Consider the following 20,035-nt stretch of genomic DNA (forward strand, 5'->3'; position numbering starts at 1 on the left):
AACTTAAGAGATCAGCAATTTAAAATAATCATATATATATATATATATAGAGAGAGAGAAAATTGCTATATATAAGCATAATAGTAACCAGAAACTATAATCAATAATAAATACACCAACAAAAAAAGAGAAATGAATTCAAACATAACACTAAAGACAGTCATCAAATCACAAGGGAAGACAGCAAAAAAGAAAGGAACAACAAAAACAACAAAAAACTCTACAAAAAAATCCAAAAAATTAACAAAATGGCATGTGTATACTTATTAATAATTACTTTAAATGTAAATGGACTAAATGCTCCAGTCCAAAGATATAGAAGGTTTCCCTGGTGGCACAGTGGTTGAGAGTCTGCCTGCCAATGCAGGGCACATGGGTTCATGCCTCAGTCCAGGAAGATGTCACATGCCACCGAGCGGCTGGGCCCATGAGCCATGGCCACTGAGCCTGTGCATCCGGAGCCTGTGCTCCACAATGGGAGAGGCCACAACAGTGAGAGGCCCATTTACCGAAAAAAAAAAAAAAAAAAAATAGAGTGGTTGAATGAGCACAAAAACAAAACCAAAATATATGCTACTTACAAGAGACTCACTTCAGATCTAAACAAACATATAGACTTAAAATGAGAGGATGGAAAAATATATTCCATGCAAATGGAAATGAAAAAAAAGTTGGGTTAGCAATACTTAAAACAGACAAAATAGACTTAAAAACAAAGTCTCTAACAGGAGACAAAGAAGAACATTATATAATGATTAAGGCATCAATCTATCAAGAAGATATAACAGTTTTAAATATATATGCAACCAACATAGGCACACCTAAATACATAAAACAAGTATTACAGACATAAAGGGAGAAATTGACAGTAACACAATAACATTAGGGTATTTTAACACCCCGCTTACTAAGTGGGCATATCATCCAAACAAAAAATCAATAAGAAACACTGGCCTTAAACAATACATTGTCCGAAAGAACTTATATATATATATATAAAACATTCTGACCAAAAGCAATAGAATACTCATTCTTTTCCAGTGCACATGGAACATTCTCCAGGATAGATCACACTCTAGGCTACAAAACAAGCCTCAGTAAATTTAAGAAAATTGAAATCATATCAAGAATCTTTTCCAGACACAATATTATGAGACTAGAAACCAACTACAAGAAACAAACTGCAAAAAATACACAAATATGTGGAGGCTAAACTAAACACTATTAAACAACCAATAGGTCACTGAAGAAATAAAAATAATAAAAAGCACCTGGAGACAAATGAAAATGAAAACATAGTTATATAAAATCTATGAGATGAAGCAAAACTGTACTAAGAGGGAAGTTTATAGTGATAAAGTTCTACCTCAGGAAACAAGAAAAATCTCAAATTAGCAACCTAAGTTTATACCTACAAGAACCAGATTAGGAAGAACAAACAAAACCAAAAGTTAGTAGAATAAGAGAAATCAGAAATATCAGAGCAGAAATAAATGAAATAGAGTTTCAAACAACAGTACAAAAGATTAGTGAAACTAAGATATTAGTTTATGAAAACATAAAAAAAAGATAAATCTTTAACCAGTTTCACCAAGAAAAAAAGAGAGGAGGGCCAAAATCAATAAAATGAGAGATGAAAAAGAAGTGACAACAGGAACCATAGAAATGAAAAGGACCATAAGATATTACTAGGAATCATTATAGGCCAATAAAATATAACAACCTAGAAGAAATGAATACTTTCTAGAAATGTAAAATCTCTGCAGACTGAACCAAGGAGAATTTTAAAATATGAGCAGACCAATTACCAATAATGAAATTGAACCAGTAATAAGTCAACTCCCCCCCACCAACAGAAACCAAAAGCCCAGGCGCAGATGGCTTCACAGGTGAATTCTACCAAATATTTAGAGAGGAGTTAACACATATCCTTCTTACACTATTACAAAAAACAAAACAAAAAAATTGCAGAGGAAGGAATGCTTTTGAACTCATTCTACAAGGCCAGAGTTTCCCTGATACCAAAACCAAACATCACACACAAAAGTTTATAGGCAAGTATCCCTGATGAACATAGATGAGAAAATCCTCAACAAAATGTTAGCAAATGAATTTAACAATACTTTAAAAATAGCATGCATCATGATCAAGTGGGATTTATCCCAGGGATGCAAGGGTGTTTCATTAAGAATAGGTATACAGTAAGGGCCCTATATATGAATGAGTTCCATTCTGAGAGTACATTCATAAGTACAGTTTGTTTGTAAATCCAACAAAGGTAGCCTAGATACCTACCTAACACGATTGGCTATATAGTACTGTACTGTAATAGTTTTATATTTTCACACAAATAAAACATAAAAAACAAACAAAAAATAAAGAAAACATTTTTAATCTTACAGTACAGTACCTTGAAAAGTACAGTAGTACAGTACAATAGCTGGCATACAGGAGCTGTCATTGGGTCAACAGGCAAGAGAGTTACTGACTGGAGGAGGGAGAAGAGGTGGGAGATGGTAGAGCTGAAGGATCATCACCAATAGGAGACAGAGGGCAAGCTGCAATTTCACTCATGCCTGATGTTGATGGAACTCACATTCACATCTTTGAAAGTTCACAACTTGAAGGTTCATATGTCGGGGACTTATTGTAATATGATCATCTCAAAAGAGGCAAAAACAGCTTTTGACAAAAGTGAAAATTGTATTTTCTAATTAATTTAGAGCACATGATAGGATACTACTATAAATAAAAAAATGATATATGATATAGATGAAATACACCAAAAAACCTCATTATCACAGAGTAATTCATATTTCTATTGGATGAATGGAAAAAAGATAAATTTCTATTTGGCTCTCCCCCCCGCAAGTAAAATCCAAATCACCTTGCTTTGTAATACTTAGAATAATTTGTCTCCAGAAAATCCCAAAATTTTTCAGTTGTACTGAGCAGCCAGCACTGCCTCACCACACAAATAACTGATGCCCATAGAAGATAATGGTTCGTCCTCCATAATTTCAGAATTATGGTGACAAATGTTCTTTCCTTCATTAAATTCTATCCAGGTTCCCTGAACCTTTCAAATACTTCTCAACTTTCTGACTTTGGTTTCTGTCTTTTCACTGTCCAGTTTTATCGAGAATCCTGCTACATTGGTTTAGCTTGAATTCCCCATTCTCCTACCTCATCACCCTTAATATATAATCAGGTTCCTCAACCTCCACTACCCCCAGGTGATGTCTGATCATGCTGGTCTGCCTTCAGTAAGAATGCTTCTAGGTAGGTTTAGCCAGAATCCCCCCCTACTCTTGCTATTTACTCAGTTATTTTCCAGCCACAAATCCCCACCCTGCACATTGGCTATAAATTCCCAATTGTCCATGCTATATTTGAAATTGAGCCTGGTTCTATACTGAAGTCCTTTCTCCCTTGTTACAACTATCTTTAATAAAATCTGTTTTTACCACTTTATTATCCAGCTCTGTTTTTTCTTTACCAACAACCAGACAGAAATTATAGTGTTCCTGACTCATAAAGTACTGGTATATATTATGCTTGAGCTTAGATACAGCTTCCTGAGTGGTTGCCCTAATCCCAGGTTGTTTCTTTTCCAATATATCCATCATTAAGTTATTTACCTAACTAAGCTTTTTTAAGCATTATATTCCTTATGCTTCTCTTTGGCCTCCAAGGTCCAATGGTTACCCATTTGCTTTCACATCAAATCTATACTCATCTGTCTGATTTTAACACCCTATGCAATCTGATACTATGCTACATATCCCAATTTATCTCCAATGAATCCTGAATATTCACTGTATATTCTAATGGGGTCACATATCTCATGGCTTGATCATATAAATTGTTTCCTCTCACCACTGCACCCCACACTTGAACTTTTTCAACCTAGTAGAGAATTTAGTGATTATCAGCTGTGACCATTTTACTCTGCAGATAAGAAAATCAGGTCCCAGAAAAATTGTAAAGACATCATTTTCTCATAAGGAATTGAAACACAGCCAGGTCAGAAAATTCAGTCTTCCAATCTCTTTTACATTGTGTGGGAAGCCGGCCTTCTCCTTTAGTGACCTGAATTACACATGCTCTTCAGAGTCAGTGCCATTTTTCTTTTTTTTCTTTTAATTTTTCTTCTAGTTTTACTGAGATATAATTGAAATACAGTACTGTGTAAGTTTAAGATGTACAGCATAATTATTTGACATACATACATCATGAAATGATTATCACAAGTTTAGTAAATATCCTTCATCTCATATAGATACAAAATTAAGAAATAGAAAAAAACTTTCCTGTAATGAGAACTCTTAGAATTTACTCACTTAACAACTTTCAAATACAACATACAGCAGTGTGAACTATATTTATCATGTTGTATGTTACGTTCTTAGTATTTATTTATCTTATAACTGGAAGTTTGTACCTTTTGACTGCCCTCATTTAATTTCCTCTCCTCCAATCCTCACTTCTGGTAAACACAAATCTAATCTCTTTTTCTATGAGTTTATTTGTTTGTTTTTGAGATATAATTGACCTATGATACTATGTTATTTCATGTTACACAAAATAGTGATTCAACATTTCCATATATTTCAAAAGAATCACCATGATAAGTCTACTTAAGATATGTCACCATACAAAGATATGACATAGTTATTGACAATATTATCCACACTGTATATTTCATACCCCCAACTCACTTATTTTGTGACTGGAAGTTTGTACCTCTTACTCTACCTCACCTCTTTGTTTCCATTCTTCACCTCCTCCCTTCTGGCAAGTACTTGTTTGTTCTCTGTATCTGTACCTCTGTTTCTGTTTAATTATGTTTATTCATTTGTTTTGTCTTTTAGATTCCACATATAAATAAAATCATACAGTATATGCCTTTCTCTGTCTGACTTATTTTACTTAACATAATACCCTCTAAGTCTATCCATGTTGTGGCAAATGGCAAGATTTCAATTATTTTTTATGGCTGAGTAATATTGTTTTATATCTATATATCTACATATATCTCACATCTTCTTTACCCATTCATCTAACAATGGGTACTTAGGTTCCCTCCATATTTTGGTTGTTGTAAATAGTGTTGTAATGAATATAGGCATGAATATATCTTTTCAAATTAGTGTCTTTGTTTTCTCTGAATAAATATCAAGAAGTGGAATTGCTGAGTCACATGATGGATCTATTTTTAATTTTTAAAGGAATCTCCAATAATGTTCTCTATAGTAGCTTCACCAGTTTACATTCCCACCAACAGGGCATGAGTATTCCTTTTTGTCCACATCTTTGCCAACATTTGTTGTTTGTTGTATTTTTCATAATAGGGATTCTGAAAGTGTGAGGTGATATCTCATTGTAGTTTTGATTTGCATTTTCCTGTTTATTCGTGTTGTTAAGCCACTTTTCATGTACCTGTTAGCCATTTGTAAGTCTTCTTTGGAAAAATGTCCTTTCAGATCTTCTGCCCAGTTTTTAACTGGTTTGTTGTTGTTGTTGCTGTTGAGTTGTATGAATTCTTTGTGTATTTTGGATTTTAACCATTATTTGATTTGTTGTTTGCAAATTTCTTCTTTCACTCATTGGGAGGTCTTTTTGTTTTGTTAATAGTTTCCCTCGTTGTGCAAAAGCTTTTTAGTTTGATGTAGTCCCATTTGTTTGCTTTTGCTTTTTTTTCTCTTTCTCAAGAAGACATATCCACAAAAAAATATTGCTGAGATTGATGTCAAAGAGCACACTCCCGGAGACGGGGGAAGATGGCGGAAGAGTAAGACGTGGAGATCGCCTTCCTCCTCACGGATACACCAGAAATACATCTACACGTGGAACAACTCCTACAGAACACCTACTGAAGGCTGGCAGAAGACCTCAGAGCTCCCAAAAGGCAAGAAACTCCCCACGTACCTGGGTAGGGCAAAAGAAAAAAAGGCACAGGGATATTAGCTCGGGGCTTTGGGACAGCCTGGAGGGGTGGGATGGGGAGAGTGGGAGGGAGGGAGACACAAGAGGGAAGACACATGGGAGCATATGTATATGTATAGCTGATTCACTTTGTTATAAAGCAGAAACTAACACACTATTGTAAAGCAATTATACCCCAATAAAGATATTAAAAAAAAAAAAAAAAGAATCCTCCTGCCAATGCAGGGGGCACGGGTTTGAGCCCTGGTCCGGGAAGATCCCACATGACGTGGAGCAACTAAGCCTGTGAGCCACAACTACTGAGCCTGCGAGCCAAAACTACTGAAGCCCACGCTCCTAGAGCCCGTACTCTGCAACAAAGAGAAGCCACTGCGATGAGAAGCCCGCACACTGCAATGAAGAGTAGCCCCCACTCACCTTCTCAACTAGAGAAAGTCTACACGCAGCAACAAAGACCCAACACAGCCAAAAATTAATTTATTAATTAATGAAAACCTTGAGGATATAAAAAAATAAAGCTCTTCTTTGTTTTTTTTTTTTTTTAAGAAAAAAAAGAGCACACTCCCTATGTTCCCTACTATATGTTTTATTTAAGTATTTAGTCTATGTTGATTTTATTTTTGTGCATGGTGTGAAAGAATAGTCCAGTTTGATTCTTCTACATGTAGCTGTCCAGTTTCCCCAAAATCATTTACTGAAGAGGCTATATTTCCCCCATTATATATTATTGCCTCCTTTGTCATAGATTAATTGCTCACACAAGTGTGGGTTCAATTCTGTGCTCTCTATTCTGTTCCATTGATCTATGTGTCTGTTTTTTTGTGACAGTACTATACTGTTTTGATTACTGTAGCTCTGTAGTATGTTTTGAAATCAGGGAGCATAATACCTCCAGCTTTGTTCTTCTTTCTCAAATTTGCTTTGGCTATCTTTTGGTTTTCTATATGAATTTTTTGTTCTAGTTCTGTAAAAAATGCATTTGGTATATTTGATAGGGATTGCATTGAATCTGTTGATTGACTTAGGTAGTATGGTCATTTTATCAATATTAATTTTTCCAACCCATGAACATAGTATATCTTTCCATCTGTTTGTGCCATTTTCAATTTCTTTCATCAGTGTCTAAGAGCTTTGCAAGTACAGGTTTTTCACCTCCTTAGTTAGACTTATTCCTAGGCATTTTATTCTTTTTGATGCAGTTGTAAATGAGATTGATTTCTTAATTTCTATTTCTTATAGTTTGTTGTTATGTACAGAAACACAACAGATTTCTGTATATTAATTTTGTATTCTACAATTTTCCCAAATTCATTGATGAGTTCTAGTAGATTTTTAGTGGCATCTATAGGATGTTTTATGTATAGTATCATGTCATCTCCAAACAGTGACAGTTTTACTTATTCCAGTCCAATTTACATTGCTTTTCTTTCTTTTTCTTGTCTAAATCCTGTAGTTAGGAGAGCCAATACTATGTTTACAAAAACTGGTGGGACCGTATCCTTATGTTGCTCCTGAACTTACAGGAAATGTTTTCAGCTTTACAGCATTGAGTACAATGGTAGCTGTGGGCTTATCATATATGGCACATTATGTTGAGGCATGTTCCCCCTGTGTCAACCTTGTTAAAAGTTTTTAAACAACACAGTTAAGTTGCCTTCTTTCATGATGCATTCTTTTAGGTTGATAGGAAATTAGCTCCCAATATGAGTGACCTCCAGGATAAACAGGAAGCCAGCTGTGATAATATCTTTGAATATCTATTACCAGAGACTGTCATGAAACTTTAAGGCTTAGAGTGAGTACATGTCAAGCAGATGGGGAAAAAGGCAAACAGACTTCTCTGGGAAAGAAATTTGATGCATCCAAAGACAATAAGATTCAACCTTCATTTCTTCTTAGAAAAAGACAAGTAATTGAAGGTAGAGAACATTAGATTGCTCTCTAATTGATTCAAATTTTAGTGATATATATGGCTACATAAAAGTTAAACTAGGGCTGGCCTTACATGTGCAGGAACGAGTAAATAACAATATAAAAGCTTTATCCATTTAGTATAGAGATTTGATCTCCTTTTCCTTTTGTTTCAATTCTCCAGCCTTCAAACTACACTCTCCATAAAGTGTATATCATCAAGGAAATGGTAACATTACTTTAAACATTTAGCTTAAACTAAGTAAGTAACCAAATAATAATATAATTATTTACTGGGCTCTGATCGAGGCACCATCCTTAGTGCTTTGGAGTACAAGACTGAACAGTCTTTTTTATTTATTTTATTTACACCTTTATTGGCATATAATTGCTTTACAATGGTGTGTTAGTTTCTGCTTTATAACAAAGTGAATCAGTTATACATACACATATGTTGCCATATCTCTTCCTGCTTGCATCTCCCTCCCTCCCACCTTCCCTATCCCACCCCTCCAGGCAGTCACAAAGCACCGAGCTGATCTCCCTGTGCTATGTGGCTGCTTCCCACAGGCTACCTACCTTATCTCTGGTACTGTATATATGTCCATGCCTCTCTTTTGCTTTGTCACAGCTTAACGTGCCCTCTCCCCATATCCTCAAGTCCATTCTCTAGTAGGACTGTGTCTTTATTCCTGTCTTACCCATAGGTACTTCATGACATTTGTTTTTCTTAAATTCCTTATATATGTGTTAGCATACGGTATTTGTCTTTCTCTTTCTGACTTACTTCACTCTGTATGACAGACTCTAGGTCTATCCACCTCATTACAAATAGCTCAATTTTGTTTCTTTTTATTGCTGAGTAATATTCCATTGTATACATGTGCCACATCTTCTTTATCCATTCATCTCATGATGGACACTTAGGTGGTTTCCATCTCCAGGATATTGTAAATAGAACTGCAATGAACATTTTGGTACATGACTCTTTTTGAAATGTGGTATTTCTTCTATGCCTACTTTCTGCAGGGTTTTTATCATAAATGGGTGTTGAATTTTGTCGAAGGCTTTCTCTGCATCTATTTAGATGATCATATTGTTTTTCACCTTCAATTTGTTAATATGGTTTATCACGTTGATTGATTTGCGAATATTGAAGAATCCTTGAATTCCTGGAATAAACCCAACTTGATCATGGTGTATGATCCGTTTAATATGTTGTTGGATTCTGTTTGCTAGTATTTTGTTAAGGATTTTTGCATCTATGTTCATCAGTGATATTGGCCTGTAGTTTTCTTTCTTTGTGACATCCTTGTCTGATTTTGGTATCAGTGTGATGGTGGCCTTGTAGAATGAGTTTGGGAGTGTTCCTCCCTCTGTTATATTTTGGAAAAGTTTGAGAAGGATAGGTGTTAACTCTTCTGTAAATGTTTGATAGATTTCCCCTGTGAAGCCAACTGGTCCTGGGCTTTTGTTTGTTGGAAGATTTTTAATCACAGTTTCAATTTCAGTGCTTGTGATTTGTCTGTTCATATTTTCTATTTCTTCCGGATTCAGTCTTGGCAGGTAGTGCCTTTCTAAGAATTTGTTCATTTCTTCCAGGTTGTCCATTTTATTGGCATAGAGTTGCTTGTAGTGATTTCTCATGACCTTTTGTATTTCTGCAGTGTCAGTTGTTACTTCTCCTTTTTCATTTCTAATTCTATTGATTTGAGTCTTCTCCCTTTTTTTCTTGATGAGTCTGGCTAATGGTTTATCAATTTTTTTTATCTTCTCAAAGAACCAATTTTTAATTTTATTGATATTTGCTGTCGTTTCCTTCATTTCTTTTTCATTTATTTCTGATCTGATTTTTATGATTTCTTTCCTTCTGCTAACTTTGGGGTTTTTTTGTTCTTTTTCTCATATTACTTTAGGTGCAAGGTTAAGTTGTTTATTCAAGATGTTTCCTGTTTCCTCAGGTAGGATTGTATTGCTATAAACTTCCCTCTTAGAACTGCTTTTGCTGCATCCCATAGGTTGTGGGTCATCGTGTCTCCTTTGTCATTTGTTTCTAGGTATTTTTTTATTCCCTCTTTGATTTCTTCAGTGATCATTTCGTTATTAGGTAGTGTATTGTTTAGCCTCCATGTGTTTGTATTTTTTACAGATCTTTTCCTGTAATTGATATGTAGTCTCATAGCGTTGTGGTCGGAAAAGGTACTTAATACAGTTTCAACTTTCTTAAATCTTACCAAGGCTTGATTTGTGACCCAAGATATGATCTGTCCTGGAGAATGTTCCATAAGCATTAGAGAAGAATATGTATTCTGCTGTTTTTGGATGGAATGTCCTATAAATATCTGTTAATCCCATGTTGTATAATGTATCATTTAAAGTTTGTGTTCCTTATTTATTTCTATTTTGGTTTATCTGTCCATTGGTGAAAGTGGTGTGTTGAAGTCCCCTACTATGAATGTGTTACTGTCAATTTCCCCTTTTATGGCTCTTAGTATTTGCCTTATGTATTGAGGTGCTCCTACGTTGGGTGCATAAATATTTACAATTGTTATATCTTCTTCTTGGATCAATCCCTTGATCATTATGTAGTGTCCTTCTTTGTCTCTTCTAATAGTCTTTACTTAAAGTCTATTTTGTCTGATATGAGAATTACTACTCCAGCTTTCTTTTGGTGTCCATTTGCATGAAATATGTTTTTCCATCCCCTTACTTTCATTCTGTATGTGGCTCTAGGTCTGAAGTGGGTCTCTTCTAGACACACATGTGTGGGTCTTGTTTTTGTATCCGTTCAGCCAATTTGTGTCTTTTGATGGGAGCATTTAGTCCATTTACATTTAAGGTAATTATCAATATGTATGTTCCTTTTCCCATTTTCTTAGTTGGTTTGGGTTCATCATTGTAGGTCTTTTCCTTCTCTTGTGTTTTTTACCTAGAGAAGCTCCTTTAGCAGTTGTTGTAGAGCTGGTTTTGTGGTGCTGAACTCTCTCAGTTTTTGCTTGCCTGTAAAGGTTTTAATTTCTCCATCAAATCTGAATGAGATCCTTGCTGGGTAGAGTAATCTTGGTTGCAGGTTTTTCGCCATCATCACTTTAAATATGTCCTGCCACTCTCTTCTGGTTTGCAGAGTTTCTGCTGAAAGATCAGCTATTAACCTTATGGGGATTACCTTGTGTGTTATTTGTTGTTTTTCCCTTGCTGCTTTTAATATGCTTTCTTTGTATTTAGTTTTTGCCAGTTTGATTAATATGTGTCTTGGCATATTTCTCCTTGGATTTATCCTGTATGGGATTCTTTGTGCTTCCTGGACTTGATTAACTATTTCCTTTTCCATATTAGGGGAGTTTTGAACTATAATCTTTTCAAATACTTTCTCAGTCACTTTCTTTTTCTCTTCTTCTTCTGGAACCCCTATAATTCTAATTTTCCTCTATTTAATGTTGTCCCTGAGGTCTCTGAGACTGTCCTCAGTTCTTTGCATTCTTTTTTCTTTATTCTGCTCTGCAGTAGTTATTTCCACTCTTTTACCTTCCAGGTCACTTATCCGTTCTTCTGCTTCAGTTATTCTGCTATTGATCCCATCTAGAGTATTTTTAATTTCATTTATTGTGTTGTTCATCATTGCTTGTTTCATCTTTAGTTTTTCTAGGTCCTTGTTAAATATTTCTTGCATTTTGTCTATTCCATTTCCAAGATTTTGGATCATCTTTACTATCATTATTCTGAATTCTTTTTTCAGGTAGACTGACTATTTCCTCTTCATTTGTTAGGTCTGGTGGGTTTTTATCTTGCTCCTTCATCTGCTGTGTGTTTTTCTGTCTTCTCAGTTTGCTTACCTTGTTGTGTTTAGGGTTTCCTGTTTGCAGGCTGCAGGTTCGTAGTTCCTGTTGTTTTTGGTGTCTGTCCCCAGTGGCTCAGGTTGCTTCAGTGGGTGGTGTAGGCTTCCTGGTGTAGGGGACTAGTGCCTGTGCTCTGGTCAATGAGGCTTGATCTTATCTTTCTTGTTTGCATGTCCACGTCTGGTGGTGTGTTTTGGAGTATTTGTGGACTTATTATTATATTAAGCAGACTCTCTGCTAATGGGTGGGGATGTGTTCCTGTCCTGCTAGTTGTTTGGCATAGGCTGTCCAGCACTGTAGCGTGCTGGTCGTTGAGTGAAGCTAGGTGTTGGTGTTGAGATGGAGATCTCTGGGAGATTTTCACTGTTTGGTAATATGTGGCGCTGGGAGGTCTCTTGTGGGCCAGTGTCCTGAAGTTGTCTCTCCCACCTCAGAGGCACAGCACTGACTCCTGGCTGCAGCACCAAGAGCCTTTCATCTATCTGACTCAGAATAAAAGGGAAAAATGTAGAAGAAAAGAATTAGTAGAAGTATAAAGAAAGAAAGAAAGAAAGAAAGGAGGGAGGGAGGGAGGAAGGAAGGAAGGAAGGAAAGAGGGAAGGAAGGAAAAAAGCAAGCAAGCAAGAAGATAAAGTAAAATAAAATAAAGTAAGATAAAATATAATAAAGTTATTAAAATACAGAATAATTATTAAGAAAAAATTCAAAAACTAAACAAACAATCAAACATAAAAACTAAAAAACGGACGGATAGAACCCTAAGACAAATGGTCGAAGCAAAGCTATACAGACAAAATCTCACACAGAAGCATACACATACACACTCACAAAAAGAGGAAAAGGCGAAAAAATCATAAATCTTGCTGTCAAAGTCCATCTCCTCAGTTTGGGATGATTCGTTGTCTATTCAGTTATTCCACAGATGCAGGGTACATCAAGTTTATTGTTGAGCTTTAATCTCCTGCTTCTGAGGCTGTTGGGAGAGATTTCTCTTTCTCTTCTTTGTTCTCACAGCTCCCTTGGCTCAGCTTTGTGTTTGGTACCGCCTCTGCGTGTAGGTCGCAGGAGGGCGTCTGTTCTTCGCTCAGAGAGGATGGGGTTAAAGGAGCAGTTGATTCGGGGACTCTGGCTCTCTCAGGCCTGAGGGAGGGAGGGGCACGGAGTGCAGGGCGAGTCTGCAGTGGCAGAGGCCAGTGTGACGTTGCACCAGCCTGAGGCTCGCCGTGCATTCTCCCAAAGAAGTTGTCCCTGGATCCTGGGACCCTGGCAGTGGCAGGCTGCACAGGCTCCCCAAAAGAGGTGTGTGGATAGTGACCTGTGCTCGTACACAGGCTTCTTGGTGGTGGCAGCAGCAGCCTTAGCATCTCATGCCCGTCTCTGGGGTCCGCGCTTTTAGTTGTGGCTTGCGTCCGTCTCTGGAGCTCCTTTAAGCGCTCTTAATCCCCTTTCCTGCTAGTGTTGGAGGGTCTCCAGCACTGCGGGCGGTGGTTGTGGCTCGCCGTGGGGAAAAGGACACTGCCAGCAGAAGTACTGGGAAGTACTCCTTGCCATGTGTCCTCCCATAGTCTGCCCTGAACAGTCTTTATCTCAGGTAGTTCAGAGCCTACTGTTGGGAATGAGAGCAAAGCACAGGAATTACAATAGAAAGAAAGAATTATCAGTGCCAAAATCTGGGAGCTGTTAAGTACTGAGCATGTTTGGCAAGAGGGAACACAACTAGAAGAGAGCTGTTAAAAAACATTTTCATAAAATCTTTAAAGAGATAAATATACTTGCAGTGGTACAAAGCTCCACATCTCAAGAAAAAAAAAAAAAAAGGGGCAAAACAATACTCTTTCCCAAAACTGATCCAGACTAGTCAACTTTACACCCTAATTCCTGTCCCTATTGGTCAGTCCAAACTACTTGCCCCACCTCTGATTGCGGCTTTCATACCTACCCCTTTTAGATTTTATTCTTTCACATATACCATATTTCCAGTTACCTATGGATAGCTCCTTTTAGTACAAACGTATATGAGACAAAATGGCCCTTAAGTTACTTACTTTCTTAATTAACTTCTTTCTGTTATTACTTCTGTTGTTGTTTGCCAGGCTCCAGAGCTACAAAATCAGGAGACATATTTTGTTTAATTTTTTCTTTCTTGGCTAGGCAGTGTGGCATAGTGTGTATCTGATTTTCTAACTGCTGGATAATTGAAAAATTATCTACCAATTCCTGTAGGTTTTATCTAATTGATAAAACCTACAGGAATGCACCTTGAAATAAGGCAATTCTAGGAATTTGGCCATACTATTTAGTATCTTTATATTTTGATTTTTTAAATATCCAAAGTGGAAGTTGATAACATAGACCACAGAAGTAGGGCATGTGCAAAAGCCCAACCTATTGCCTAGTATCATTGATTGAAACATCAATAGCATTTTCCCACTTCCTGTCTCTCTTACACCCAAACTAGTGAGCATCAAGTTTTTCTTCATATTTCTCATCTCCCCAATTCTTTGTATTGTGACCTTTCATTTAAGTATTTCACCTTCTATTTCTTCTCCTATAGAAAAATCAGGGTTACTGCAAAAGGCTTCAAGAATTTCTCCCTGCTTTCAACTTCTCTTCTCTCCATTACTCCTACTATTGCCAGACCAATCCTGGCAATAAACTGGGCTGCATGTTGCTTTCCTCCTTTCTCTTGAGTTCTTGGTTTACTGTCACATCAAGTCCAAAATCTTGTTGTCATGGGTCAATAACCTGACCTCACTCAACAACAGGAACATGCCACCCCTTTACATGAGCTATACCCATGTCTCTTTCTGTAACATCATTTCCCATCTTAAGTATATATCCCAGTCCCACATCACATGTCCTGCACTTTCTCTCTAACCCTACACTTCACGCCACCTTGCACATCCAACCACTGTCCAGCCTTGTGTCCCCCACAGGGCTCAGGAAACTTCAGTAATGACTTACTATTTGAACAGAATTGTCACTCTCCCTTCCCCTGGGAAACCTGCCCAGATACACTCTCTTTTGAGTTCCCCTAATATGTGCTCCTGGGTACTATCTTTTGTGTTGATTTACTTCTTTCATACTAAGAAGATAAATTTGGTGCAGAGATGTGGTTGTAGTGGGTATAGTAACCAGTATAGACAACGTTATGTGTGTTTTATCAGGAAGCAGTTGAAAGGCTGGACTGACTATAGTGCTAGCTCATTCATACAATGTGTTACCACTAGTTGAATGCAATGGAGAGCTGGATCTGTCCCTAAGTTTCCAAATACCTTCTCAAAATTCTTACTCTGATAATCAAGAAACTGGGATAGGAGATTAATCAAAACTTATTTCTTTATTTTCAGAATTAAGATAATTTTTACACTATTTCATTATAAGAAAGCATATCAAAGGGAAATGATCAAGCTGCAGCATTGTACTCAGAATAGCTTGGAAGATATTGGAAACGTTTATGTTTACAGCATTTTACAGTGCATCCATTTCATAGATATTTTGTTACTTATGGATAAGAAATAGAATCTCATAATGTTCTTGAATAATTAACCAACAACTTTTATTTATAGCAGGATGCAAATGTAGATGTTCATATTCAGATACACAGAACACAAAGCACAGGGATCTTTAATTCATGGATGAATGAAGATGGAAGCAGCATGTTGAACATAACAATTTTCCTTGAAGAGTGATTCCCATATTTTATCTTATTAAGTTGATACATAGTTGCAGATCTTCTCAATTCTCTGGGCTCCACCAACCTCCAGTGCATCTTTCAGTAAAACACACATATATATGCTATGAAAGAATTGGTATGGATAAGGTCATCTAAGAGGAAGTATCCTCTGCATTCATTGGAATAACTTAATTATACCTGTTTTATTGGTGGCAAGATTCTCCTATTTGGAGAAAAAAAGATTAATAATTTTCTGATTGAGCTTATTTAAGAAATGCTCTCACATATATTAACTGCAGCTCAAAGAGGATTTCATTCCTGTGCCCTCAGAGAAGTGTTGCATTCTGCAGGATTTGTACCAGAGATAATAGGCTTAATTTGTATTTTAAAAATTTATCAAAACATTTTCACTTCTCTTTGCTCATTAGATCCTTTCTACAGCTTTGTAAGACAGGTTAAGTGTGTGTCCTAATTTCTCTTTGACAAAGAGGAAATTGAGGTGCTGAGGGTTTAATTTGTTAGAAGATACACTCAGGTGAGTAACAGACCTAGAAGCTGTGTACTATGTCTTCCAGATTCTGTGCTTTCAGATTATATAGACGACTTTTGAATATAAATGCAAAGTTTTGTACCCTTACATACATGTGCAAAGCAAAATCAACCAAGGAGCTTGGTAAAACACTACAATGCTAGAACCTCATACCTGGAGACGACAATTCAGGTCAGATGTGAGGCCTACTATATCTATTTTTTAAATGACATATATGTGACTTTGAGTTTGGTTAACCAGCACTATTGGATATTCACTCATCCATTCATTCAGTGTTATTCTTTGTGAATTTCTCCTTTATGTACTTTGCCTGTCTTCTTAACAGGATGTTGGGCTCTTTAAAATTTTTAGTCTTATGTCTATGGTGTAGGTATTGTTAAAATAATCAAATTTACTGTTCTTTTCTTTTGTTTCACATATAAAGAAACTTCTCCAGTCCAAATTAAAAAAAAAATCCTAATTCAAAATCAAAAAATATTTTGTTTCTTACAACAAAATTGAATCCATATCTAGAAGAGAATTTGTAAATGGACAATAAACATAAAAAAATGTTCAATATAGCTCATAAATAAATACAGGTTAAAGAAACAAGATACTCTTTTTACCCTAAAATCTATAAAAGATAGAAAACTTTGATGGTAAGTGGCATTGATAAGAATGAGGGGAAATAGGCATTTTTGTATCATGCTGGTGTCATTGGTACAATGTCCTTAGTGGTGAAATTGACAATATTTCTCAAAAGTAAAAATATATGTTCTCTTTGATCTAGCAATACTGCTTCCCAGGTATACATAAATTTGTGAAACGTGGGTGTCTAAAAATATACATTGTTGCATTGTTTGTAATAGGAATAAAAGGAGGATATCTAGATGCCTGTTTATTGACAACTACTTAAATAAAATATAGTATATGCATAAAAGGAATTATGATGCAACCAGGGAAAATAATAAGCAACACTTGTGTATGCTTAAATGGAACAATTCTATGTTACATTAAATATATTATATTCAAGGTATATTAAGTTTCTTAAGGCTTAATAAGATTTAAAGTAAAACTTAGGTATATTATGTTCCTATTTTAGTATAAAGAGGTGTATAAAGGTGAAATGTATGTCTCTGGCTGTGTATACATAGACTGCTTCTCTAAGGAAAGAAAATATTAACTCATGCATTTGGGAAAAAAACTAGGAGTTTGAGGTGGAAAGAAAACTAAATTAATTTTATATACTTGTACAATTTAAACATTTTGCAATGTGCATTTATTATTTTTTAATAAACACTAGATGATTAAAAATAAGTTTAATGTTTAAAATAATAATTGACAATTAGACTGAACAGTAAATTGTAAAATATATCTTTTCCAGTTTAGTTTGCACTTTTATTATGACTTAAACCATATACAACTGATACAACAAATCTATTTATATTTTCTGAAAGATTCCATATATTTCTATGATGATTCTATCATTTCTATATGAAAAAGTAATTAAAAGTTTGGGAAATATCAGTTAGCTATTTCAATCCATGCTTCTTTAGTTGATCCATATCAACTGTAGGATTCTGATTGAGGCATAGGGTTTTCAAAATTAAAGAATGTCAAAAGTATGAGGGACCTCAGACATTTTATAATCTAACCTTGTTTTTGAGATGAAGAAACTGGGTCCAGTAGGATTTTTTTCTCCCATGTTAGTTTGTTTCACTCACATATTAAAATTTATGATTGAGTTAAAGTAAAATTTAGTATTTAATAAATTGAAATAGTGAGGGTCAGAGAATATGAATTATTCAAACCAGCTCTACATTAGCTGGCTCTCTCTCTTGGCTTATTCTTACAGTTTTGAAATGATTGGCTGAATTCAGTGATACTGTTTGCATTTGTTCCATACTGACTGAAAAAAACTTTGAGAGATTCAACAACTAACTCAGGACCTTATTAACTTTATTACTTTCTCTAGACTTGTAAGCACCTCAGTTTTCCAGAATTTCTGGGTCTATGTAAATGCTGCTATCCTTTAAAAGGCAAGCCATGTTCAATCAAATTGACATTTACTCTGATCAGCTTTTGTTTGTTTGTTTGTTTCACAATATGGTCTCATGTTGTTCTTTTATTATTTAGCATGGCTTGTTCCACAACTAGAGTCCAAGTTTTATATTTCCCATTGCAAGTGTCTAATTTACCTTTGTGTTTTTAGCAAGAGGTTCAGAATAATAGTGAATGAAAACATATATTTCAGAGTAAAATAAGTGTTTCATATCACAAGTCAAGCCAAATATTGAATTTTCAGTTGCCAAGCAATATAGTTTAGGTGGGAGGCAATATAAAAACTGATACAGCAATGTCTCCCAGGTTGGGATATTGGTACATTGGGGAGGGAGCTCCTGTCCTCCTCTGCAAAGAGAGGATGGAAGAGTCAACAGAATGTAGAAATGGACCCGTGACTCAGCGATTAAGATCTCTCTGTTTATGCCTCTTAGGGAGACAGATCTAAGAATACCCAAATATATCTCTGGGTTAGGGAGTATTTATGTTAATAACTTCCTCCATTCACAAGGATAAAGTAAAGCTCTAGTTTGTTTTCTTTTTCTTTTTTTTTTTTTTTGTTGGTACGCGGGCCTCTCACTGTTGTGGCCTCTCCCGCTGCGGAGCACAGCCTCCGGATGCGCAGGCTCAGTGGCCATGGCTCACGGGCCCAGCCGCTCCGCGGCATGTGGGATCTTCTTGGACCAGGGCACGAACCCGTGTCCCCTGTGCCGGCAGGCGGACTCTCAACCACTGCGCCACCAGGGAAGCCCTGTTTTCATATTTTTGAGGAGAAATTTAGTTAGTTCCTCTAGGTTTTAATGTTTGGAGTGTACAAATTTAGATTTCTTTTCCTAAAATTAGGTCATTAGAAGTATATAGTCTATAAATAATCACCAAGAGTTCATGAGTAAATTTGCTTTTTAACATATCTCCCCTAATATCTCTTAAATCAAATCTTCTGTGATTAAAGATCAACACTTTGAGCAGTTTAAAACATTCAGATTTCATAATGGTTTGTTTAGACCTCACATGGCTCTTCTATATGCAAAACCTATAAATATACTTTTAGAAAATTTCTACCCAAACTACTTAGTCTCCTAATTTGTCTACTTTTAACCTTTTGTGTTGTTAATATTATGTGTTCATGTCATTGTTTTAAATTACATAATAATTTTACTCTTTTCCTGCAGGCAGAATTCACAACCATGTGGGAGTAGTACATGTGAGGTGGTGAGGGATTCACCATCTTGTACTCTGTCACTGACCATCAGTCATTCCAGGAGGCTGCCAAGTTTAAAGGGCTCATTTTTCAGGTCAGTCACACCTATGATATCCCCTTGGTCCTGGTGGATAACAAACTTGATCTGACAGACTTTCATCAGGTGAGTGTCAATTTTACCTGTTAGTGTCTGTCTTTTCCTCTGAGAATACATAGGATCAAGTATGGTTGCTTTTTGAGGTTTATATTGAGAATTATAAGAAATAAATATTATACACAAGTTTTCTAAGAAGTCTTTGAAGAACTGTGATAAATTTTGTTAGTCACCACAATATACCTTATTCCGCATACTACTTTTCAGTGTCCTTATCACTCCCCCATCAAGAGGCACAGTCTGTTTCTCCCATCCTCTTGGATGTGGGCTGGCCCTATGATTTGTTTTGAGCAGCAGAGTGTAGTAGAACTTATGCTCTATAACTTTTGAGGCTGAACCTTAAGAGTTAAGTGAGAACAGTTTACGAGATCTCTGGGACAATATCAAGTGCACTAATATTCACATTATTGGGGTCCCAGATGGAGAAGAGAGAGAAAAAATGCCTGAGAAAATCTTTGAAGACTTAGAAGCTGAAAACTTCCTTAACCTGGGAAAGGAAACAGTCACCCAAGTCCAGGAAATACAGAGAGTCCCATACAGTATTAACCCAAAGAGGAACACATCAAGACACATTATAATCAAAATGACAAAAATTAAAGATAAAGAGAGAATATCAAAAGCAGCACAGGAAAAGCAACAAATAGCATTGAAGGGAGTTCCCATAAGACTATTGGCTGTTTTCTCAACAGAAACTCTGCAGGCCAGAAGGGCGTGTCAT

The 20,035-nt window shown here is 36.1% G+C and overlaps 1 protein-coding gene across 1 annotated transcript in view; it reads left to right on the forward strand.

Annotated features, from left to right (window-relative positions):
* LOC112396539 (GTP-binding protein Rit2-like) overlaps positions 1 to 19,326 on the forward strand; it is a gene marked incomplete at both ends in the record, with an annotated part of 70,097 nt that extends 50,771 nt beyond the window's left edge. Inside the window, 1 exon segment of the mRNA XM_024740317.1 lies at positions 19,135 to 19,326. Coding sequence (XP_024596085.1) covers positions 19,135 to 19,326 — 192 coding nt within the window.
* Between the last annotated feature and the right edge of the window lie 709 nt (positions 19,327 to 20,035).

The sequence above is a fragment of the Neophocaena asiaeorientalis genome, unplaced genomic scaffold (assembly GCF_003031525.2).
Source record: "Neophocaena asiaeorientalis asiaeorientalis breed wild unplaced genomic scaffold, Neophocaena_asiaeorientalis_V1.1 scaffold349, whole genome shotgun sequence".
NCBI lineage: Eukaryota > Metazoa > Chordata > Mammalia > Artiodactyla > Phocoenidae > Neophocaena > Neophocaena asiaeorientalis.